At 41.8% G+C, this 25,995-nt stretch overlaps 1 protein-coding gene across 1 annotated transcript in view; it reads left to right on the top strand.

Moving 5' to 3' along the window:
* Positions 1-25,090, top strand: part of RIC3 (RIC3 acetylcholine receptor chaperone) — a 220,833-nt gene extending 195,743 nt beyond the window's left edge. The window contains exons 5-6 of the mRNA XM_085648120.1: positions 13,615-13,760; positions 21,553-25,090. Coding sequence (XP_085504246.1) covers positions 13,615-13,760; positions 21,553-22,040 — 634 coding nt within the window. The 3' untranslated portion in view covers positions 22,041-25,090. The remainder of the gene's footprint in view (positions 1-13,614; positions 13,761-21,552) is intronic.
* Positions 25,091-25,995: the final 905 nt, after the last annotated feature.

Genomic DNA, 25,995 nt, shown 5'->3' with positions numbered 1-25,995 from the left:
CCCCTCCCCATGGAGTTGGTTTGAGGTCCCTTTTTGGCAACGGCGGGCTTGGGCCAGTGGCACAGCTCCTCTGGGGATGCCAGTCTGGGCCGATGGCAATGACGAACATCTCAGGCTGCAACAGTGCACACGCACACAGCGTCGCTGAGACTCACTTGAGCTCCGGATGTGCATGATCACAGTACAAGCCACACAAAGGTCTCAGCCTGCACGAAGCACACACACACAGCATCGCTGAGACTCACTTGGATTCCAGGTGCCCACGATCACAGGTCAATTCTTACGAGGGTCTAAGGCTGCAAAAAGCACATGCACACTGCTTCGCTGAGACTCACTTGGTTTCTGGGGGCACACAATAACAGGGCAATCCTCACGAAGGTCTCAGGCTGCACAAAGCACATGCACACAGCGTCGCTGAGATTCACTTGGACTCTGGGTGTGCACAATCACAGGACAATCCTCACGAAGGTCTCAGGCTGCACAAAGCACATGCACACAGCGTCGCTGAGACTCACTTGGACTCCAGGTGCACACGATCTCGGGGCAATCATTTCGAAGGTCTCAGGCTGCACGAAGCACATGCACACAGCATTGCTGAGACACTTCTGGAAACTTTTATGTTCCTGAGTTTCCACAACAGGGAGCCAGCTGTCCTCTGGCCCTTGGGGACAAGTTACTTCAGGACACAGCACACAGCAAAGTCCTTTCAAGCAGGGGGACACAGCACACAGCAAAGTCCCTTGGCCTCTCCTTGGTTAAATCAGCAAACTGCAGGCCAGCCCCAGAACACACAGCAAGTGTCCATTCCTTCAGTCTCTTCAGCTGTTTCTTCCTTGGCAGAGGTTCCTCTTGACCACAAAGTAGTTTCAATCCTTTTCAGTCTTGATCAGTTCCAAGGTTCAGGAGTTTCAGCTCTCATAGTTATACCCCTAAATGTATTTGAAGTCTTTGTGTTCAGGGGGGGACTGACCCCTGTTCAAACCAGTTCTGGGTGTCTCCTTGCCAGTGAAACCTTCTTCCTTTGATAGTGGGGGTCTGGATCCTCAATCACTCAGCAGGAGATGGAGCCATTGTTTTATGGCAGCAGCCCAGGCCTCTTCACCTCCAGGGGCTACTCCTCCCCCCTACACTCCAGATGCAGGTCACCCGTGGCTGTCTCACCTACTCCTCCCCTGGGTCAAGACATTTCCCAGATCCTATCATATTTAAATTCAGACAGTCAATCCACAACCAGGCAGAGACACACAGAATTGTTAGAACAAAAAAAACAGCCACTTCTAAAAGCGTGGTTTCTAAACACACAATTCAAAAACCACCTTCACAAAAAGATGTGTTATTAAATTGTGAGTTCAGGCACACTAAACTTCACCTCTCCATCTTAACCTATGGGAAGATTGGCTGGAAACATATTACACAGCCTCCCCCATTCTGTCATATGGCCAAGGTGGCCTTACAACAGTGAAAAATGAATTTGGCAGTTTTTCACTGTGAGGACATGGTACACACCTTAGTACATGTCCTACCTTTCACATACACTGCACCCTGCCCAGGGGGCACCTTGGCGTACCATAGGGGTGTCTGATGTGCATAAAAGGGAAGGGTAAGGCCTGGCAAGTGGGTGCACTTGTCAGGACAACATGGCAGTTAGCAAACTGCGCGCAGGCACTGCAGTGGTAGGCCTGATCTCTCTCTTTTGGGCTACTTGTGGGGGTGGCACAATTAGTGCTGCAGGCCCACTAGTAGCATTTGCATTACCAGCCCTGGCACACATAGTGCACTTTACTAGGGATATTACTAGTAAGGCAAACATGCCAATTATCGACAACCAATTACCATTACACTTTACACAGGGAGCACTTGCACTTTGCCATTGATCAGCAGTGGCAAAGTGCCCAAAGCATCTAAGTTGGCAACACCATGTCAGAAAAAAGGTAGGGGGAAGGCAAAAAGTTTAGGGAACTTTAGCCAAGAATGGCCAAGTCAAACAATACTCTTTTGAGATATCTTTATTATTTGAAAAGTCTACTGTTTGGTTGTAATTGGTGCTGCCACGGTGGTGTATTTCAAGCATTTAAGGAGGTTGTGGGAAAATGAAATAAATATCTTGCTGCAATTAAGCTTCCAAGTGAGAGGTCTGAGCACAGCCCCATGGGATGCTGCACAGAACTCAGTAGTTAATGACACATAATGGACACCTGAATTTCATATCAAGATTTCTACAATTGTAGTTCATATCATAAGAAATAAGGGAAAACCCAGCGTTACAGCTGCCAAGTTCCACACAGCACTCTGTTTGTGTAATGGTAGAACTGCACAATGACATCTTCAGACTATAAAATGTGCACACATCATAAACGTGTGCAGATCATTAGCAGTGTGTCAGCTCCCAGTTAAATGCCAAGAGTTTCTGAGTCAAAGCAGAGTTTCTGAGTCAAAGCAACGTAAGTAGTTGCTGAGAATGAGTAGTTTTATCATCTGAGTTCACAAAGTTTGCAGTGTAACAAATGCTGCTCTGATTTCAACCTGTGGCAATTCTGCTTCTCTGAATTCTACAGAAACGTGTGTGAGACGCCTCTGCATGATGGTCTTTGTATTATCAATTTACAACTGCATATCACGACAAACACCAATGTTTATTTCTAGCGGGAAATTATCAGCCTCACACCGTCCATTTGCAGGAAGAACGTGCTGGTGTTTTCAACTGTTCAGTTGCCAGCACGAGCGTAGTAACCCCTTCTTTCATGTTTCTAGTGTGCTCATCAGTGCACTGAAGGGTTTGGCATTTCCGTGCAAATATTCACACAGTGAAATGGTGTTAATAGAACAACGAGGGGGTCTGCCCACGCCCTGCCACTCAGCACCTGGCGCTAGACAGGGCATACAATACATTGATTTCACATCAGAGTGGAACAATTGAAAGGCTAAATGCCCACGGGGAGGTTTATGGAAAAAGCAGTCGCACACACGAGCAAAAATAGAACTTCTGGAATTATCTGAAGCTGCTGGATGTGGATGTGATGGTTAATTACTCGCGCAGAAACAAAACACATATCAAAGGAGTAGGAGTGAGGGGGTTGTGGTTACACTATGTGAATGCTGATATCTACCACAGAGCACAAATACATGCTATTACTTTTTCATAAGTGCATATTTAATTTAAGAAAAATGCCGTGCAAAATGCCTCTACCACGTTAAAAAGTGTATACAATAAGGCTTGCCGAAAGAAAAGCAGCAGGTTGAAACCTCAGCTCGGCTAACTCAGATTTCTTCGTAGCAGTATACGAACCGCGCCTGGCCCTCTTAAAAACGGGCATATAAACCGGTGCCATCTGTTGCAGTTGTGCGGGAGCCTTCACCACACACTGCAGCTTCAATAAACTCTCACACATGTCCCGACAGTGGAAATACAGGATGCTGCACCGAAGAACTCAGAATCTCTAATTAACACTTCACCTTTTTTCTAAGTCATTATCATCGGAGTATTTCAACTGGCTAAACTTCAGCGCTGCCCGACGTCCTTCCTCAGGGTACCACCGGTGGGTAGCATAATTACCAGGAGCGGCTCCTCCGCTATGGCGGAGGAGCGGCTCCTCCGCTATGGCGGAGGAGCGTCGCCCGATCTTCCTCTCAGTGCAAGAAGCAAAAACATAAAATGGTCATAACTTTTAGTTATGACCATTTTATGCTTTTTTGCATGATTGGGCGCTATATTTAATCGGAGGAAATCATGTGGGGAAACACTTGTTGAGGTGCAGGGTTAATCTGTAAGAAACTTCAATGAGGTCACACATTGTTGAGCCCACTGTGAGACAACATAGGACCTGGTCAAAGAAATGCTAACAGAGCAAGGCAGCACACCTCTACAATGCCACGCAGAATACTTCTTTCTTACAGTGGGAGGACTCTAAACTGTGATATCTGGCTCATTAGCGTGATTTAGTCTAGGTGCAGTGAGGCCGGTGTACACTCTATTGAATTCAGGAACTAGGCAATTCTATTGCTGGTAACCAAAGGCAACAACTTTAATAACCCATGTCTAAAAGTGCTAGAAATGTGCTAGGTTTGCCGACAAAGGAATACAGTGTCAAAACACTGGCAAGAACCCGCTTACTCACAGCAGCCTTCAGATAGTCCTCACCTGTTTACTAACCTGACTCACATGCTTTACTAAAGGACTATCTAATTCTGAAAGCTGCGTCTGGACTCTTTGTTGACTGCCTTTATTTATTTGATCACTGATGCATTTGCACTCTACCCTCTGGTTGCTAATCAATGCTGAAAACTAGCAACTATCGAGGTTCTCACATGACACCTCAGTTGCGTTACTCTTATCAGCAGCGATAAAAGGGAAGAGGTATTGGAGACTGGGGTGTTCAGACAATGTGAGAAAAAGAGGTCTCACATGTTTGTGGTGAAAGCCAGATGCATACTGAACTGATAACATAGATTGACCACCAGTCTTGAACCTAGCCCCTTGCTCAGCTCCCAGCCCAGCACCTAAAAAGGGCATGATTTTAAAAACTAAACTGCATCCCCAAACTTCTTTATACTTGGCTTCAGTGAGGGCTCTCAATTCGTACTTTGTTTTTTAAATACAAATATTCCCCCACCAAGGATGAGAAGAGCAATACCAGGGAGGAGGACCTGATGTAGCAGCCTTAAGAGCAGGACCAAAGGCCCTGTAAAACCGGGCCTCTGCCCTGGAAGAAACATTTGCACCAGGACTAAAAAAAAAGTTTGAAAAAAGCAAATGAATTGGAGTACTTTGGCCATGGGCTACTGATAAGAAAAATACAGGAAGAACAACAGGAAATATCATGCGACAACCAATGGAAACAGAGGAAAAGTAAGTGGCATGCCCATGAACCAAAAAAAAATGAGGGCGGGATGTAAGCCTCTTTTAAGATCTATATTAAACATAATTGATTTCCTCTGTGCAGGTGCAACCTAAAAATGAATATGCCTAAGCATAAACAATGTAGAACTTTTTTATATTGACACTACTCCAATTGTTACAGTAAACTCATTTTATTATCTGGGTGTTTTATTCACAGGTAATGGATCTTGAGGTCAACAGATTTTAAACACTAAAGCTAAAATGAGCAGTTTTTCTCAAGGGATTTTTAAATTTTCATCTAAATTAGATAGCTGACCCATCAAGGAAATCATTGAAATTTACAAGGCTAGAGGATTGCCCACTGAAACATATGGGGCTGGTCTCTGGGGCTATGATAATTGCACTGTCTTACATGTGGAGGAATGGCTACTTTGCTTACCGACCTCTTTCTCAACTATGATTGTCCATCAGGAGGTCGATTAGGTAAGACCTTTCCTATTATGGCTAATACTATGGGCAAAAGAGGATATTCCTTTTACCAGATCTATTATTTCAGGTTGTTTAGCCTTGGATAAGGCTTTGAGTATTCCATGGCTATAGTATATTAACTCTTACTTTAGTATGTTATTTAATTTGCCCATGTGGCCAGACCCTGTACAGGTGCTATCGTTAACTAAGAGGATGATCAAAGATACTTTTTCAGTATAGATATGGACAGCGATTGCCTGCTAACAATATAAAATCCTTAGTCATTTTATACAAGTCATATGAGATAGAGGAGGGTGGTTACAACTATCTATCTGGTGTAACAAGTATGCCACACAGTTTTGTTTTGGTAGGACTGAGATGTGGCATTGTGTATCATCTAGGGGCTTTTCCAGTTATGAAGTCCTGTCATTCTGATCAGACCCCATGCCCATGTGATGGACGAAGTGAGCAAAGCACAATGCACTTTTTATTGTTTTGTAAATGTTATCAGAGCTTTAGGAGTTTTTATCTTTGTTAGACATTACATTAGATCTTCGAATGCTGCTATGAAATACTTGATTTCACTATGCAAACCCTTTGTGTGTTACAATGTGGCCCTTTTTATTCTGAAAGCCATCCATGTAAAGAAAAGCCTTTTGCATTAGCTAGCCCTTGATTTCAATCTGTCTTTTGTATGGGTTTTATCTAATGGATATAAAATGGATTTATTTTATTGAGATGTAGTTTTTATTGAGACTATTTTATGCTAATGCAGTTTTATGGCTGTTTCAACTAGCCAAATAAAGTTTATGAACCAATTCGAATATGTGTATTCACATATTTACAGATAATCTACATTAGACATCTTCAACCTTAAAAAAAAATCAGAGAGAGAGAAAGTGACAGAGAACTTTTGGCAATGGCTTGCAGCTCTTGGGCTAAGGAGATCATGTGCAGCCATGCACTCCCTGCACAATGCACCTTTGGCCGCAGTCCTCCCTGCACAATGCACCTTTGGCCGCAGTCTAACAGAAGGAATGGCCCTAAGCCAATGGTATTGGTGCACTGTGTTCTCCAAACGTCCTGTCGTACTTTGAATGGCTAGTGCAGAATTTTGAACTCTGCTGTCTATTTTACAAGTCAGCACAATACTTTTCTGTAGGGAATTTAGGTGGGAATGTGTATTATTGTATTATTTTGCTTAAGAAAGTTTTACACATATTCATAAAACATGGCCAAAGTTACAAGTGCTACAAAATGTTTTTCCTGTGGACTTCACCTTGTCACAGTATATAACTGTGTATGTTAGTGGTAGTGCATACCGGTTCAATGAGCAAGGTTTTTATTTGCCTTCAGCATGTACTACGTGCAGTAAATATTGTGGTACCAGTGATAGGGCTATGGGCGTAAATAAAAGTAATCGCACTTCAAAAGCAACAGGGAATGAAAACATTTTCATATTGTTGTTTACAGACCTAAGGTTTGGATGGTGGCCTTCGAGACAAATTGATTATAATATAAGTACATCTTGGATGGAACATTAGGAGCTGGCCAGCCAATCAGAATGCACCTTATGTATTCTATAGCTACTGTAGGGTATCTGTGACGGGAGGATTCTATTCTGCCAGCTTCTAGTCCCCCCGGTGTGATGTGAAACCTGGGAACGCTGTTATAGGAGGAGTTGCCTAAAGTTGGGGTGAGAAAAGGCTTAGAGGAAAGTAGAGCATCTACTTAAGGGGCAGCAAGAAGAGATTATAGATGAAGAGTATGTCCTTCCAAAGCAGATCCTATATAGAAACCAAGAACACCATTGTCCTATCCACGTTGGACCTTGTCACTGTAATTTCCTTTAAAATTAGAACTTTCTGTTATAGCTAGCTTGGAGCCCTCCAAAAGGTTAATTTTTAATGATTCTCAGCTCTTACCCACACATGTGAGGCATGTTTCATCAAGTTTGCTCCTAACAGTGAATATGTCCACAGGGATCTATAAAGTAACACCTCTTCTGATAAGCGGAGCGATGACTCGCAGCAAGCAATATGGGTGAATCTATTGATCCTGCAGTAGTTGGAGGTAACAAAAGTGTGTAGTTAAACTTTAAAGTATAATGTGGCTAGTTTATTGTACCTTATTAGCACAAGAGTAAAAAGAAATATGGCACGCTAGAGAAACAGTTAGGACCCCTTTGGGCAGATTTACTAAGATTTTGCACCGTGTTTGCGTCACAAAAGTGACCCTGAACGGGGCAAAATCTTTTTTCCTCATTTACTTTCCAGCCCCAAACTTGTTTAGCGCTGGAAATAATATAAAAGTAACGCGAAGCAGCGCATAGCGCTACTTCACATTACTTTGCACCATGGCGGCCAAGGGTGGTGCATGGTTGTTCCCATGCAACCACCCAAGGTTTCTCACAGTAAACATAATTTACTAAATACAGTAGATTGGATTTAGCATGAGAAAACTGTGCCCTCTTAAACTAGGCGCAAGAAAGGAGAAATGCTTTCATTTCTCCATCCTTTTCTGACTTTGCATGCATGCTGCACCGTGCAGCACGCATACAACGTGGGAAAAATGTTCCCTCCTGTCTAGGCATAGTATTTTGAACAGCAAGGGTATCCTTCCTGTACAAAACTTATGCTAGACTCACCCACACACCCTAACGCTATGGCGCTTAGGTGGTGTGTGGCGCACGACAGCTGTAATCTGCACCAGCACAAGGGAAAGAGGAGGAGAGAGCCATATCTATGAAAATATGGCACTCTCCTGCTTCTTTCCTGTCGCGCAACATAGCGCAGCCTGGCGGGAGGCTGCACTGCGTTGCGTGGAGATTTGGTAAATCTCCCCTTGTGTGTGTCGAGATAATAAAGGATGACATATTTCTGCCCTCACAATATTGCCACATAGGGCTTTCACCAGGACAAAAAAGTGACTGAACATCTTCAGTCTTAGGTCGATATAGGATAAGTGAAAAGAAAAAAGCGAAGAGGTGGGACACTTTTAATCTAATTCTGAAGTACTGGAACACAGGGTCTATATTAGATATTGTGCTCATAGTCTTATTGCCCTTATTTGCAGGGCAATAATTGCTGATAATTACACCTTCCCTTGTTATGCATTCTAGCCTCAAGTTTAGGCCCATAAACGCCGGCAGGGTAATTGAGAGCTGCTATTGCCCACAGGTGTGAGCAATAATGCTTAGCTAGAACAGTTCTTATGTAGGGACTCATTTGGATGTCAGTCGGAAAGCCTCCATGATACAGTGATACACAAATATTGTGATGCAAGAATATTGTTGATAAAAATATTGATTTTCTAAGGTAAGTAAAATCGATGTCAAAAATATCTGTTGTTAATATCATTTATAAAAATATGGTTGTAAATAGTATTTTTTTGTTGTTATCTTTATGTATCTTAGTTTATGTTTTAAATGCATATCTTATAAATTGTATAATATTATGAAGTTTTTTAAATATAGTTTGTACATTTTTTGTCCTTTTTAAATGTAATTTAATTGATGATTGTAATTTTTAGTGTTGTAGTGAGTTGTGGGATTTGTAGGGGTACAAGTTGTGAAGTAGATTAAATATAATTAATGAATAATTAATTTTAATTATTAATAATTATTTAATTGATAATTAATCATGCAAAGTGTGTAATAACATTTTCTTAAAGTTATATGTAAGGTGCAGGTTATAGGGTTTGTAGGGGTAAAGGGTGGGAGGTTAATTAATTATGAATAATTAATTAATTTTTAATAGATTGATAATTATGTAAAGTGTGTGATTAATTTACAGGCATATTTAAGAAGCTGGTTGTGGGGTTTGTAGGGGTAAAGAGTGAAAAGTTACTTAATTAGAAATAATGAATAATTATTTTTAATTATGAATAATTATTTAATTGCTAATTATTTTGTACATTGTGTAATTAATATATTGTTTAAGATATATTTTAGGTGTGTTTGGTTTCTGGGGTAAAGGGTGTGTTCAATTATTGATTACTTATTTATTATTAATTGTTTGATCGATAATTAATTATGTATATTGTGTAAGTATTATAATTTTTTAGATAGATCTTAAATGCAGGGTGTTGGGGTTTTAGGGGTATAGTTATTAAAGAAATAATTATTAATCTGTCATAAAATATTTAATTGATAATTATGTAAATTGTGAAATAATCATATTTGTTTAGTTGTATTTTAGGTGTGGGTTGTTTTGTTTGTAGAGGAATAGGGTGGGAAGGTATTTAAATAATAAAATAAACATTATTCATTTATTAAAAAATGTTTTGTTACTTAATATGTTATTTGTGTTATACTTTTCTTAATATCAGTTACATTTTAATTGTTCGCTGTTGAGTCTGTGGGAATATAGGGCCTTATTATGATGGCGGTCAGATTTTTATCCGAAAGCCATCATATCGGGAATGGGACCACCCTACTTGCTGTTGGTGGTCCTGCCATGGGAAATACAATGCGACCACCTTCAAGGCTGTCGCAAAGTGTATTTTTTTATTGCAGCGTGTGCTGCAGGCTGCAGCACATGTCACAGTACAAAAAATACATATTTTGCATTTCCCTGCACTATGTGGCAGGCCCCTTGCGGAGCCTGCCACATTGTGCAGGTACATGTAGGGGGGCGCCAGGGGGAAGAGGGGCCGGCCAGTGACCCACAATGTCTCTTTGCTCCTGCCTTTTGATGGCGGATAAACCACCATGAAACTGCCAGCAGGACGGGACATCATAATCCCTACGGTGGTGCCTGGCAGCCACCGCCACCATTATAGTGATTGCAGTTGCCCCCGACAATCCAACGGGATCCTTGAGCCCGTCTGATCCATGGCAGTCAGTCTCTTCGACCGCCAACCATCCACCCGCCATCAAAATGCAGTGGGCTGTGAGGCAGGGTCCGATGGCGGTGGGACCGCCACAGACGGGCTGACAGTCGCAGTCCCACCGTAATCGTAATGAGGCCCATAGTGTGGCATTTATTAAATTAATAATATTTGTTTTATTTCATAATATTTATTACAAATTGGAATAATTATGTAATTTCTTAAATTCTTGTTAAAATGTAGACTTTAAGGGCCTCATTACGATGGTGGGTGAGCACCATTACGGAGTCAGGACCGACTGACCTCCGGTCCTGACTGCAGTATTAGGATGCAACCGCACATGGTGTGGTCGCACATCCCCATTTCTTTATGGGAGCTTGTACTGCAGTTGGAAACCGGCCACAGCACAAGTCCCCGTAAAGAAATGGGAGTCTGTGTAAATCCCTGCACCATGTGGCAGGCACCATAAGTGCCTACCAAGCCTCCAACCGGAGGGCCAGCGGGCCCAGCAGGGCCTCCAAATTTGCTTTCCGACAGGCTTTTAATGCCGGAAAGCACTACATGAAAAGCATGTGGGAAACCAACATTATAATCCCGACGGCGGAAACGCCGTCCTTAATGGATTAAGTTTCACTTCATTGTAATACGGTGGTCAAAAGTGAAACCAAAGATGTCGCTCAAAAAGACCCTGACCTCAAGTTGGAGGCTTTCTAACCAACATCAAAATGAGGGCCATCATTTTTATATTTAGAATTTTATATTTTTGGCCACTTAATAGAGTTGTTAAAATATGTTATTTGTTTGAAGTGAAGTGCTCTCTCTCTCTACTGTTTCACAGATTAGAGTGGGAATAGTACATTTTACCGCTCCTGAGTCCAACGCTTTCCTGCCTGCTGCATGGTCTGGAGTGGGAATAGTACATTTCACCCCTCCTGCAGTGGGAATAGTTTATTTATTATTCCTAGAGTTTAATAGATCTATTAAGATTGTTGAAATATATATTATTATTATGTGCCTGAGTATTTTATTTTATATTTTTTATTAATATAAATTTGTCATTTTTAATATATTTTTAGTAAATATATTTTTGTTTATTGTTTACTTTTTATGTATAATTAAATTGGCAACATTTGAAATGTGATTAGTTTATTTGTTACTTTTTAAATTTCTTTTGTATGTGTCTGTAAATATATATATAGACACACATAAATGTAAGTATGGATGTGTGTGTGTGTGTGTGTGTATATATATATATATATACTTGTTATATTGGTAAATCTGAAACATAATATATATCTTTTAAAATATTTAAACATTTATATTATATTAATGTTACATGTTAAACTATTTAAGATATATTTGTATATACTTTTTTCAATATTAGTGTAAAACAATAGTCATTTTTAGATATTTTTGTACTAACCTTTATAACTATAGAAAACCTATATTTTTGTGCTCGATATTTTTGCTATTTTTGTAGCACAATAGTTATGGTCTCAATATTATGTCAGTGAGCCAAGTTTTTACATTGGCTAGTGACTTAGAAAGAAGTTCTCCCTCACACTGTGCTTCTTTGCTCCACCTTTCCCACAAGCCACACCCGGCAATACCATAGGATCTAGCACTATCTTGGAGATCCCACTGTGACACATAGGTACTTTGACTGTAAATTCACTACTAGACCTCTGCACCACTTCATAGCAGGAATACCCCTCACCTGCATATGAAGTTAAATATTTGGTAAGGTTAGTAAAAGGCTTGCAGCACCAGTAAAATACTAAGGGCCTGATTATGCTTTTGGTGGTCTCGCAGCAGGTCGTCATGCCAGCGTCCTTCTGCAAGACTGCCAAAGCCCTCCACCGCCCGCCCGCCAATTTAGGAGTTTTCTCCTGGTCCTGCAGTCCTGTGGTGGCTGTGCTTTTGCAAGGCTCGTATGTATGTGGGCCTTAAAAAGGCAGTGCCATGGGACTCCCACATCGCGTTCCAGCACATGTGAAGTCCATGTCGTGCTGGAACTGGGGATGCAAGCATACGGGGTGCACATTATGTGGCCCCCTGCATGCATCCCCTGGCCCATAGGCAACAGAGGGCCCTGTGAGGCTGTCTTTCTATCCTCACTGCCACACTTTTCATTTCAGGCTCACCGCTATGAAAACAGTGGTGGTGAGGAACCTTGTAATTTGTTTGACGGTGCCTCAGTGGCACCGCCACGCATTTAGCAGGCCTCAGACTTGTGCGCCACTGCCAAGGATCTGGGATCCCCGGCAGTTGCAGGGGTCCTTTGGTGGTTCGACTACCAAACTTTTGATAGGCCGGTTGGACCGTCGGTGCGGCAGTATCTGTACCACTACTGTGGTCGTAGTGATTAGTCCCTGAGTCAGTACTGAAGTCAAGTGACCAGGAGTAAGTTACAAGTGGGGATTTTGCCTTTAGCTGACACTAATTGCTTGTGAAAGGTAATGGTGACTGCTTTGCAATGTCAATGCTGTACCAAACTCCTCAAAGGTAGCAGGGCATGGCAGATTTTGTCCTTGCTTGCTATGGTATGCCAGTAGGACTTACTTCCACCCATTTACTCTGGTCGCTGGTAAACCCGAATCCTCTGGCAGATATCTGGCCTAATGGTATAGGCCTTCCCTTTGACGGAAGGCTTGGATGGCCTAGTTACTATGGACTTGGCACCATTTTTGCTTCCCATGGGATTTTTCTATATACTTATGCATGTCCCTCTCTAAGGTGCATTACATAATGAGTAATTTAGACTTTGGTTTGTTAATTCTGTTCTAATATAAGTAACGTTTAATATGACAAGTCACCTAAAAAAGATTTGTCACAACTTACAATACATAAAGCTCATTCTCTTTTGAAGACTCCTCTCCATGCTTACCCTTTACTTTCCATCTGTTTCACTTCTGTGAGAAAGATAAAGCAACTTCATCAGTCACATTATTCTCTGACCTAGTTCTGTTTGGCTCAGATAAATTAAGCAGTAATCTTTCAAGTTTGAGTCATTTCACTATCCATGTAAAGTTTTACACTATAATGTCTGCATACTAAATATAGGACTGTCTCTGTGTGGGCAGCATCCTACCTTGCTGGAAACAGAAGTGCTTCTGTCATTGTGTTCCCATGTGTGCGCTTGATATAGAAATAATTACATTACACAAATATGTGGCCTGTTTTAGCTGTTGTATTCCCGTTACATGAAAAAACTCTGTGATTGAGTTCTTTACAAATACATATTAAAGTAACTTTACATCGCTGGATGTAATTTCTCACAACACATTTTCATAGACTTCTTCGCATAAAAGGAAATAAAGTACATTATCAATGTTAACATTAAAAACAAAATAGACACCAAGTATGTTTTGAGGCTTGTTATTGTTTATAGATGTGCTATGTGTTATAGAAGGATGTTTCTAGGAATTTCTTTAATCACTGCATGATTCTTAACCGAGATGATCCCTTTTTTCCAACAGACCAGAGAATGTTTCATCGGATCAAGAGCAAAGATTACTACAACAGTTAAGAGAAATCACAAGAGTCATGAAAGAGGGGAAACTAATCGATGGCATCTCTCCAGAGAAAGAAGCAGAGGAAGCTCCATATATGGACGATTGGGAAGGTGGGCAAGCCTATTTAAAATTGTAACTATTTTAAGTGATTGTGCAACAATATTGTCCATCAATTCAAACAGAGTTCCGATCATTTTAGTTGGTTTTTAGTTAAGCAAGTATAAAATGTATTCGTCAAACCTGAAAGATAAGTGTGTGTAGCAGCATAAAGTCTCATTGACGCCCGATTCTTGAGATTCGAGAGGCAAAAGCTGACTGCTGACATTCCATGATGGAGTCAGAAAATATTATTAAGACAAACACTCTTCTGGACTGTCGCTGAATTCATTTCCCAATCTCTGGAGAACAATAATAAGTTAGTCAAAGAATATAGCCTCATAGCTCGCTGCTGAAGGGCTATACTAGTTGTTAAAGGCCCTGAGCCTGAGGTATAGGGCCTTTTATAACCAGTATAGCCCAAGGCAGAATGGCTATAAGGCTATTAAAATACTCCACCCACCAAGGGTAGAATTTTCTGAGTTAAAAAGTGAGAAACATAAAGACAAACATTGGAATGTTTGAGCTCCAGTCTTATACCAGCCTTTATAAGCCTCCAGCTACTCCATTGTCTTCAATGGAGCTCTCAACATTCCAATGTTCTAATGTAGCCTTATAGCCCGCCGTAGCGGGCTATACCGGCTATTAAATGCCTGCTCCAGCATTAAAGGCCAGAGCTGAAGGTGAGGGACTTTAACAAGGGAGCGGAACTTTAATAGCCGGTATAGCCCAGCTACTAAGGGCTGTAAGGCTATTAGAACATTCTGCCATTAGAAGGCGGACTGTTCTAACAAATTAAACAAAGGCCTCTCGGAGTTTGAGGGTTTTTTAAATCCCCTCGCGCTCTGAGAGGCCTTTGTAAAAACAACATTGGAATGTTGCTTTGGGGGCCTTTACTGGCCCGTAGAAGCACGGAGCACTCCATTGTCTTCAATGGAGTGGTCCACATTCCAATGTTCTAATATGTGAGACAGCATTGAAGAGGTTTTTCCCAGTAAAGTGGCTAATCTAAGGGGCGTCTTCCAGGCGACTACTAACCCTGATGCCTTCTGAAATGCACCACCTCTGCCGGGCTAGTCGAAAACTTGATTATAGTCAAGGAGAGTTGACCACCAACTAATTTGACACACTCGGGAACAGGGAAACTCGTGTTCTAAGATTTTTATTTCTAGGGTGCTAATAATCAGGAAATCATAGAGTTAAAAATGAAATTGAAGCCGACAGATTAAAACCAGGATGCCTCAATTGTCTGGGGTTTGAGAAGAAAAATTGCTTCTCTTGGGCCCATGACTAGAGGATTAATGAACACCTCACTCAAGGAAGGTAAGGTTACAGTAACCCAAATAAAATCTGGTATCACTTCACCTCTGGAAAAAATCATTAGACTCTAAAGACGCTTAGAGTGAACTTCCAACCTATTGCAGACTTCCCCATACTCAGCAAAGTTTTAGAAAAGGTAATGATGCATCATCTACAAGGGCATATGAAAAAAACATGGATTGTAGAACACCATACAATGAGGGTTCTGAGCTGGTTATAGAATGGAGCTTGGTTTGTTAGACATTCTCTGAGCTGACTGAGTGGATCTGGCTCTCACGGTGTCCTGGATGTATTAGGGTCATTCAACACTGTTAATCACAGAATGCACCTTTTGTTCTAGACAGACATATCTGTAGGTGTGGTTGAAAACTTTCATGGTATCGCTCATTGGTTTCTGACTCAATACATAAGGTTAAATTGGGAGCCCACCTTTCGATTCTGAGAACATTAGCGGGTGGGGTGCTACAGGGAACACCTCTCTTACTGAAGCTATTTAATTTATATATTTCAGAGCCACTTTTGATACTGACTATGCGTTAAAACGTGATACCACTCTTACACAGACGATAGACTGCTTCTGATAGGTATAATTTACAGTAGTGGCTGGTGTAAGCTGACTGCTCGATGAATGCTAGCTGTCCACAGTTGGTGGAGCTAAGATCAAAATTTTATTATACGGGGGGAAAACTATGTTGAGGTCTCGTACAAGAATGCCTGCCCAAATTATTCAACCCACAGAGGAAGTTAAAAACCTGTGTGTGTACCTAGATGAAGAACCTGGTTATGAATGTAGCAAACAATGTGCATTCCACTTCTCACGGTTTAAATTCGGGATTTTCGTTTTCCCCATTACAATGGGCCTGCTATAGGAGTAACTTTTCTTTACCTCCTAGTTAGGGTATGTTAATAGCTGCCACAAGCATGGACTGGAAAGTGTAGAGATGAAGTCCAATTCCTCTTTCTCTTCAAGGGGAACAAGTCACCCTCTTGGGGAAGATGTCCCCCACTTGGGAAGGAGGACTTGTACAAAGGGTAAAAGGGGATGTCAAAAGGCAACATGAGAGACACACTTCTGCAGGTCGTGGTTTGAAAATCTGGACTGGATTGGATACAGCCTAACATCTCTGAACACAAGCAGGGATTGGCGGATCTCCACCCATTGGTGGGAGAACAGAGATAAGTGTCAGATTCATGCAATGCTAAACAAATATACGCAAATAGGCAACAAAATCTTAGGATTTACCTGGTACTAACAGCAGACTGTAACTTGTCCTCGGCGTACTGAGAGCCCTGCTCAGGAGCATAACTTTGATGAAAGAACCACTGCAAAGCCAGAAAAGAGGAAGCTTTGGAGAAGGGGGGTAAGAGGAAAAGTAGAGCACTACAGGCCCCAGGAAATCCAAGAAGTGAAGTCACACAGGAACCGAAAGAATCAGAGGTTGAAAAACAAAAAAAGCATGTATGTGGAATACATTGGGTGCACACAATAGCAACAAGTGAGAGAGTTACAACAACCAATGTTACCAGACAATTTGTTACTACACCGGTAAATTCTTATATCTTGATCTGCCCCTAATGCCACTGAAATGTTTCTATTGCGGACAGCCCCCCAGTGGCTAGGGCAGCAAGTTGAATCATGAAACTCACACTTGGTATCTACCACTATCTTGCTCCCTAGTAATCCTTTAATCCTATGCAAATATTTTGATTTGGCACTCCCTTGACCAACCTGGTTCATCCGTTTTCCTATTCTCTCCCTATCATGTTCAACAAAACTACTGTCCCGAATTCTCACAAATCAAATGTGACACTCAGTAATCTTGAAAACACTCTACACATCCTTTTCATTCCTCATTTCAGAAATATAGAAAAACAGATACACTTTTTTGTTCTTAACATGAAGGCCTTGAGCTTCTGCTGACAGCTGTTAAATCAAGTGCTCTATCTGATCCTGCATCGCCTGCTGTCTTGAAACGAGGGATGGAGGCTATACTGCCCATGCTTTGCAATTTACTTAACAACTCTTTTAAGCTGGGTCGGGTTCCTCAGATTTGGAAACATGCCACCATCCGCTCCTAAAAATGCCCTTATTAGATCCTGCCAAGCCGGCAACCTGTCTGCTCCCTTTCTTTTTCCTAAGTGGCAGAGAAACCTATAAATCAACAGCTCTCAGAACTTATTGAAGCAGAGGAACTTCTCCTTGAAACCCAGTCGGATTTTTGTCCTCAATTTAGCACATTCTCCACGCTATTGCTAGCCTCTGAATCCATCCGTCAAATTGTTGACGAGGGTAATACGGCAGCATTGTTATTTCTGGACCTTAGATACCATGTCCCACTGCCTTCTGCTTGAATGGTTGTGGAATTGTGGAATTGAAGGGAAGGCCTTGCTGTGGCTTGTTTCTTTTTTACAGAACCGCATCTTCCAGGTGGCACAAAAACATTGTTCATCCATAGTTTTTCTGCTGCAGCAGGGGGTACCCCAGGTCTCTGCGCTTAGTCCTTCTTTATTCAATCTTTATATGCACCCCCTAGCAGATATCATCAAGCGTTATGGTTTTTAACATCTTATATTTACTTTTTCCAAGGGTAAAGCCAGTACGGTGGCTCTGTTAAGATATTGCCTGTCAGAACTGGCTGAGTGGATGGAGCTCAGTTGCCTCAAGATGAATTCAGGGAAAACTGAGGTACTTATCGGGGGTAAGCAACCATCCTTGAGGTTTCTTCCTGGTGGTCAGTTTTACTTGGGCCACTACCCGAACCAAAGCCAAAAGTAAAGAACCTTGGTATCTGGTTTGATGCGAAACTATTGTTTGTCAGATAACCAATAATCAGTCTAGCGGGTAAATGCTTTGTGGTCTTTACAATTCTAAAGAAGTTCCTGGGACTTCTCCTGGAATCCACCAGAAAGGCAGTAGTCCAGGCTCTGGTTATATCCAGACTGAACTATTGGAATGTCCTGTATCTTGGAGTCTCACAATCAACACTGATGACACTCAAGAGAGTGTAGAATGCGGCAGCGTGTTTGCTGCTGAATCTTCTGAGGCGTTTGCCTATGGGTCCTGCCCTTGAAAAAAAAGGGTGTATTTTAAAGCCATGTGCTACTGTCATACATTTCTGATTAACAAGGGTCCTTGATATCTGCATTCCTTTGTTAAACCTTATCTTCCTAGCAGAAATCTTAGATCTGCAGGGGCTTTTATAGCCTGTGTTCCTACAGCGAAAAAAGTCCACATAGGAAGGTGCTCCTTTAGTTTTGTGTCCTCTTAGATGTGGAATTTTTTACCTTCATCACTTAGACATGAACGATCTGTATTATCCTTTGGAAGGAAATTTAAACTGTTTAGACTGAGCTTAGTGATCAGTATTTAGTGTGTCTATCTGGTTCTGTTCTGGGAGAAAAACCTTAATATGGGAACACTTCATTAAGAAGTAACCAGACACTTTATAAATTACTTTATTATTATTATTATCTTTGTTATCCTGAAAATGAGCTGCATGTATGCTAAGTGATGTGCCTCACACTACATAAAAGACAGCCACACCCGATTAGGACACTTCATTGTAGACAATTTGCTCACACCAATATGAGGTCAAATGTTTGTAATTCTACAAAAGCCTGTTTAACTTTCATCCTTTTGTTTTGCTAAAGATTAAAGATAAAGGGTGAGCACGAGCCAAGGGTGGTAGCTTGTGAACACCCATGTGCAACTTAAGGGATGCTCTATTCATGCAAAGTAATTCAAAGCAGCCCATAGCCCTACCTTGCATTACTTTTAGGCAACATATTAATGCAAATAAAGTTTTGTGCTGGAAAGTAAATAACAAATCAATTTCTTGTGCCAGTATGTGTCACTTTGGTGATTTTGCACTAGTGCAAAGTGTTGATTAATCTGGCCCCAAAATGTGTTTGAAAATTGCTCAACTTCAAGACAGTGGTCTCTCGTAGCACCATTAGATTAGAATGGGAGACCTTGGTTTTCTCTGACTTGCGCTGTGTGATTCTTTGGCATGTGGAAAGGTAGCGTCAGGTTCTTTGAAAATGGTGATTACACTCCGAACATCAGCAGGTCTCACCTCATAAACAAGTCTCGCAGAGGTCATTGTGAGAGTTGAGTCTCTAAGAAAGTGGAATGTGCCCTGCCCCTCCCTTAGCTCCAAACATAGGGGCTTATTTACAAGCTGTGGCACGTCACTTTTATTATGGGAAAAAGTGATGTACCAGTGGTGCAAGGGACTTGTAAATAAGCCCCATTATTGCATATGCTTCAGCGATCTGTTGAAATCTGAACTGAACTGACTCGCCTTCTAATCAGACCTACTGATCCATGGAGATGGAATCACAGAACATCAGCTATGGCCACCATCCTTCACTTACTGGACAAGTGCTTCCCCTCTTCTACTGTTTTGTCAGACTTACAAGTTCTTTTCCTCTTATGCACTTTGAAGTAACTGAAAGGATTCACGTTGTACATCATAACACTCCCAAATATATAGAGTTGTGAGAGATGTAGCGTTGAAAACATATTTCAATCAAAAATATTCTGACGTAAAAAACAGTGAACAACATTTAAGAACAAAGAGGCTCTAGGGTCCAACAAGCTGGCAAGCCTTTAAGTGGTGAGATTACCCCTACTACAAATCAAAAGGGGCTTATCCATTTTATATTTAACCATTTTTCACCAGTTGGTCTTTTATGCAATTATGAATCTTTCAGTTGTGTTGCAAATCAGCATGCTATAGGTTAATTATTCATGCATGTTGCACAAATATAGCACGATTGGAGATATTGGAAAGATTGTTAATTTTCCAGGGTGCTGTCTGCTTCACGGCCTGTCACTATGGGGTATATTAGTATTAAGCCATTTGTTACAGCAGTCTATATTCTTTACTCTTTAGTGGCAGAATGCACATTTACAGAGCCATGCGAAGTCAAGTTTATTGAGCTGGTATCTATGGACAGGGCAAGGTAGAAGATAACTGCTATAGGCAAAGTGGAAGTGAACCACTGCCATGGGCAGAGTAAGGTAGAAGTGCCCTCCACTGAAATGTTTTTACTCAGCACTTATATACAGAAAACCCCACCTTGTTAACTTGATCGATGGATGTGTGGTTCTCTGGGTGAGAAAAACTCAATGAGCGAAAAAATGTCTTGTGCAGGATGGCATTTAAAGCAGATCGGGTGTAACACTAACCTGCTTGAAGCAATGATGGTCATTGTGTTTGGACCCTCTACTACCTTCTTTCTTGTATACACATGACACAACTAGCGTTTTAATTGGTTTGTCATACGATTTTTAATATGTACCCTTAAAAGACATACATTATTGGCCTAAACTCATGATTTGATCTGCCTTTGTGAAACGACTTAAACAGGTGTATTTTAAAATTTCTTTCAGGCTTGTTTGAGATCTGTCTTGAGTTGGTCTGTATGCTTGCATTGCACCCAGAGCACTAAAATGCATCGTTAGACACATTTGAAAATCCATAGCCCACATTTATCAAAAATTAAACCCATTAGAGCATGTCTGTGGTTGTTGCTGGCCAGGACCCATGAGCCTGTATGCTGTACAATACTCGGGTTAAAACCTTTCCCCAGTTCATACAAGCATCGCTAACCACCAGGTATAGTCTTTGAACAGCCAATGATCTAAATGTCCAGCTGGTGCTCAAGGAGACCGGCCTTTCCATATGCATCCCATGGTATGGGCTGAGTGTGTGTATGGATTGTTCAAACCAGAGCTCTCACTCACTCTACAAGAAATACGGTAATTTACTGGTTTATTCTAATTCAGATTGTAATCTTGATTCGGGTGGAAAAGTGAGTTTCAATATTAATTGGGATTACATGTTGCGCAAGAAAGCCCACACAGCAGACAACTTTCCCTGGTTTTATTTCACCAGGAAAACTCTGGTGAAATATTGACAGGAAAAGATGCATGTAAAGAGGCAAAACATGCTGAAATCCATGCTCAAATCATAGATTTCATATTTTCTGCCTCATTAAAAGTGAAAAAACGTATAATCATGTGGTAATACTACACTCAGTAATTACAGCTCCAAACAATAATCAATAATACCAGGTGTGTGTTACCCCATCATTTTACCAGTTAATCAGAAAAAGCCTGATAGACTTATGAATGTCCTTCATTCCTATCATGGACTATCACCTATAGAGAGCTCGTGCGTCAGTCTTTTCTAGTGATTATTTGATTGTCAGTCTTTGTGAAGACTAACAACCAAATGGTCTCCAAGGGCTCTCTTTGGTGTAACTTTTAAAAGAATGCCCAGTATAAGATGAAAGAGGCAACCAGCAAATCATAGGTTAGATGACAACAGTCATGGTAATGCCAGACCTTGAATCACATTGGTGGGGCACTGTGTAAACCTGTGTCAGACATCCCCACCACCTTGGCTGCTGTGTAGCTGATTGCGCTTCTGTTATTTCACCAATCTTTATTTATGTTTGTTACTTTCCTATCTCCAGGTTATCCAGAAGAGACGTACCCCATCTACGATACCTCACTGTACTGCAAGCGCAATCAAGACACAATCCTTGTCGACTCTTCCTTACTCAACCAGCCATCACCCGAGGAACTCGCGGAAAGGATGGAGGCTTTAGAAGACGAGGAACACTTATACACAAAAGGCTTGGCTGACATTGGTGAAATCGGTGACAGTCTCCCAGAAAGGCAGAAAAAACACCAGCACGTCTCCTTTAGTGACCAATGTGCTGCCAGCCATGATAGTCAGGAATCCGGCAAGTGCCACTGCTGTGACCACGAGGACGAGGATCCGGCGGTCATAGCCGAGAATGCTGGGTTCAACTCAGACAGCTGCAGCGAGCAAGACGAGGACTGCACTGGCCAGCCGGCCATGGATTCTGAAGATGAAAGTGACTTAAAAAATGATACACTCAATACCACAGATGCGGTAGACACACTCAGAAAACGCAACACGATTGGACAAGAATAACATAGAAAATATTAAAGGCTGACAGTTTGCAATGCCACCCTTGTTGCAACTCTAACTTTCTTTCGTTTTCTCTCTTTTGGCTGCGGCTGAATTTCTCTGTTATATTATGTGTGCCTGACAACTTTATTGTGACTTTTTTGAAAACGGCATTCATACAGAACTTAGCGCGCAAAATCATTCTTACGCCCATAAAGGCGAATCATAATTTGATTTTTTGGTTTGTTTTATAATTGAAAACAAGTCTACTTTTAGCAATCAATCCCGGTTCGAACAGTGCTCCATGTTGGTTTATTGTTTTTTTCCATATTGATTGCATCTGCTGAGTGCCACATTTTTACTTTGCCTCTTTTGTACTTCTGCAGAGTCTGCTTACTGATAATAACCGACACTGTACTTTAAACACAATTTTAGTGTTTCCAGCAGAGTACAGCGAAAAGGCAGCAGTGTTATCGACAAACTATAAAGAATGAGTTTCCGCCTGCCTCCCACTCATGTGTATTTAGTTCCCTTTAAAATTGACACGTCTGTGTTTCTTTTGAAAAGTACTCTACTTTATGAACTTGTAATTTCCTTTAGTTTAAGACTGCCCTTTGTTCTCAAGCTAATAGCTTTCCATATTGACGCCTTTTTAGGTCTTGCCTGTGACAGCGCCTGCACTGCATGAGCTCTAGCTTGCCAGAGATATTGTATATAGAACAGGGCTTGCAGCCAACCGATTGCTTAAAATTTGTTGGCGTCATTGTCGCTCTGTTGCTAATTTCTAATTGGCCAGTGTCTGCATGATCACTTCCTTTTCTTTTGGCTGGAGCTGGCCAAGTATTGATTGCTGTCCTTCCGCTGATCGCGCTGTGAATGAGGTAAACGTTTATTTTTAGGTTTCACCTGCACAGCGCTTGCGCTGTGCTTGTAAAATCTATTGTGTTTAGTATAAATCTTAAAGCAGGTTTACATCCCCCCTTACTTTTTATTGGTTCGTGTACTTGCCTCTTCCTTTCCTATATTTTCATTGGCTTTTGCACACTATTTCCTGTTGTTCACTCGTGTGTTCACTCATCTGTTTCCGGCCAAAGTACTCCTTTTCATCTGCAGAACTTCTTTGTGAGGCTGCTCTCTTAGGAGTGCTTGTACAGGATGTTGAGCCGATGCCGAGACTCGAACCCGGCTCAACAACTCCAAGTTTGTCAGTTCTGGCCATTATGCCACATCCTATGTTCTGCCCCTTCTCTTCTATGTTCGGTATTCTTGTATGGCAATCGCGGCTGGGTCACTTTGCCGCTGCTCCTCGCAAACCCCTGTCAAGACACCCCCGTTCTTAACCTATGGCTCGCGTTCTGACTGACCCCTCGCATCTGCTGCTATTACAGATAAAGCCTATTGTATTTTTTGTTGCAGTCTAAAGCTCTCTTATAACTTAATTTATGTATGAGTGCCGCACATATTTGTGAAATAAATATGTACATAAATAAATGTTAAAGGTCATCCTGTCTTGTTCTTCTTGGGGGAGGTACAGCCAGCCGTACTGCAGAAACCTCCCTCAATGCGTCCCCCTTCCTTCAGCAAGCGCGTCTGGGTCACTTTGCCATCGCTCTTCGCAAACCCCCCTCAATGCAGCCCCCCTTTCTCAGTCTACAGCTGCTGGAGGTAACTCATTCTCTTTGGAGGACCTGCAGCCAGGCAGAGGAGTAGGACCTGGGAGTTGTTGTGTGGGGCACCAATCATTGCAAGTGGTTCAGCTTTGGTTACATCTCCATGAACAGTCGTCAAGGCAGAGCCCTGGATGACCCAGTTGCATGGTGCAGCAGGTGCAGTGGCACAGGGGCCGCAATATCCAGGAAGCCCACTGAGCACAGAATATTGCTATGTTTCCTCTAAACAAGCAGTCACAAGCAAAGTTACCTTGCAGGCACCTGGGCCATTACAAAATCACATCAGATTACAAATCATTGAAATCACTTTCACACCTTAATAATTGATTTACATCTTAAATATTTGCCGCTCGATGTGTTCACACAAAGCTGTACCATTGCTTTTTCATTTTTTGAGTTCAGTGGCACCAGACCCCTTCTGCTTTCGGGGCCATCGCTCCTCGGAAAACCCCCTTCAGCGTGGCCCTCTCCCAGGCAAAGGCTCGTGTTCTGACTGCTCTCCTCGTATCTGCTGCTTTTTTGCAGTATAAAGCTCTCTTCTTAGACCTTAAGTTTTTGCTTCAGTGCCACACAAAATTGTTAAATAAATATATACATAAATAAATATTACTGCTCATTGTGTCTCGATCTCCTCAAAGGAGGTACAGCCAGCTACACTGCAATAACCTCCCTCAGTGTGGCTTCCTCCTTCCTTCAGCAATCGCGGCTGGGTCTCTTCGCCACGCATCCTTGCATACCCCCTTCAGCGTAGCCCCCCTCTCAGTCTATGGCTGCTGGAGGTGTCTCGTTCTCCTCGGAGGAGGTACAGCCAGCCAGAAGAGCATGGCCCAGGAGCCATGCTGTGCGACACCGGTCATTGCAAGTGGTTTAACTTCGGTTTCATCTCATGAACAGTCACCAAGGCAGCCCCCTGGGCAAGCCTGTTGCATGGTGCAGCAGGTGCAGTGGCACAGGGGCCAAAAGCTCCAGGAAACCCACTGAACACCGCTCATAGATAAATGTCGCTACTAAGCAAGCAGCCACAAGCACAGTTACATTGCAGACACATTATATTACCACCAGTTAGTGGACAATTTATTGGCTTTCTCAATAAACAAGTGGTAACACATTTATGGAGTTTCAGTGACTTATGTTGCTCAACTGCTCGCCAAGCTACAACTTGCAACAAAAAAAGTATTGTTATTCACATGGACGAAATCTACTGCTTTTACCAATGCTTGTTTGTTTTCCATGTCATCCTTGTTGAACCGCTTGCCATTTCTAGCCATGTTTTACCATGCCACACACAGTTCAAAGAAGCCCTTTTGTCTCTTGAAATGGATGTATTTTGTGACAACAGATTTTATCTGCTTTATTGTGAAAACAGATGTTATCTTCTTCCAAATATATTCTCACTAAGACGTGGTTATTGGTGCAATTTCCTTCTTTATATGATAGGATTTTTTGGCACAGGTCATGTTTTTTTCTTTTTTACACATTGGGAAATAAACTGACTTGCTCAGAATCTCACGGGTGTGAGACCTAACAAGTATTGGCAATGCTTGCCTTTGAGATTATTGGCTCTGCCATTGCCCTTTGTTCATACTTTACTACATGGGCATTGCTGTCTTTGGCAGTGATTTGTAGCCATGCTACTTAGTACTGTGGCTGCTGTGCAGCATGGCTAAAAATAATAATGATAAAAACAAGCATTTGCAATGCAATAGGTCTCGCATTTGCGAGAGTTTGGGCTATTGGCATTGTACATGACAATGCCTTTTATTTATATGTTTTGAAAACCTGCAAGCGATTCGTAAATACGCACTTTGTACTTATAGTTTTTGCTACCGAGAAGCAAGGCTGGTAGTAAAAGAGGCGCAGTTACTGCCAGCCTTGGTTCTCGTAAGCAACGACTATAAGCAGAAAGTGTGTGTTTACGCACCACTTGCAGGTTTTCAAAACACATAAATAAAAGGGATTGTCATTTACAATGCCACTAGGTCAAACTCTAGCAAATGCGAGACCTGTTGCATTGCAAATGAATTTGTAATGCAATAGGTCTCACAGTACTGAAAGTTTGAGGTGTTGGCATTGCATTATTATTTGCACCGCCAGTAGCTCAAACTTTTAGTAATACGAGACCTATGGCATTGCAAATGCTTGTTCCAGATGCAGCATGGGATGCTCCCATAACCTGTACTTCACCTTCGCATTTCACTTGCAGCTGGTCCGATAAAAGTTATCCAGGCTTGGTGACGTGAGTCATTTATCTCAGCAGAGGGTTAACTCTGGAGCTGAACACGGTGCTCCCCGGTCTCGGTGATTGGCTG

The sequence above is a fragment of the Triturus cristatus genome, chromosome 3_2 (genome assembly GCF_964204655.1).
Source record: "Triturus cristatus chromosome 3_2, aTriCri1.1, whole genome shotgun sequence".
NCBI classification, from domain to species: Eukaryota; Metazoa; Chordata; class Amphibia; order Caudata; family Salamandridae; genus Triturus; species Triturus cristatus.
The sequence above is the reverse complement of the archived record's forward strand: the minus strand, read 5'-3'. Positions and strand labels throughout refer to the sequence as shown.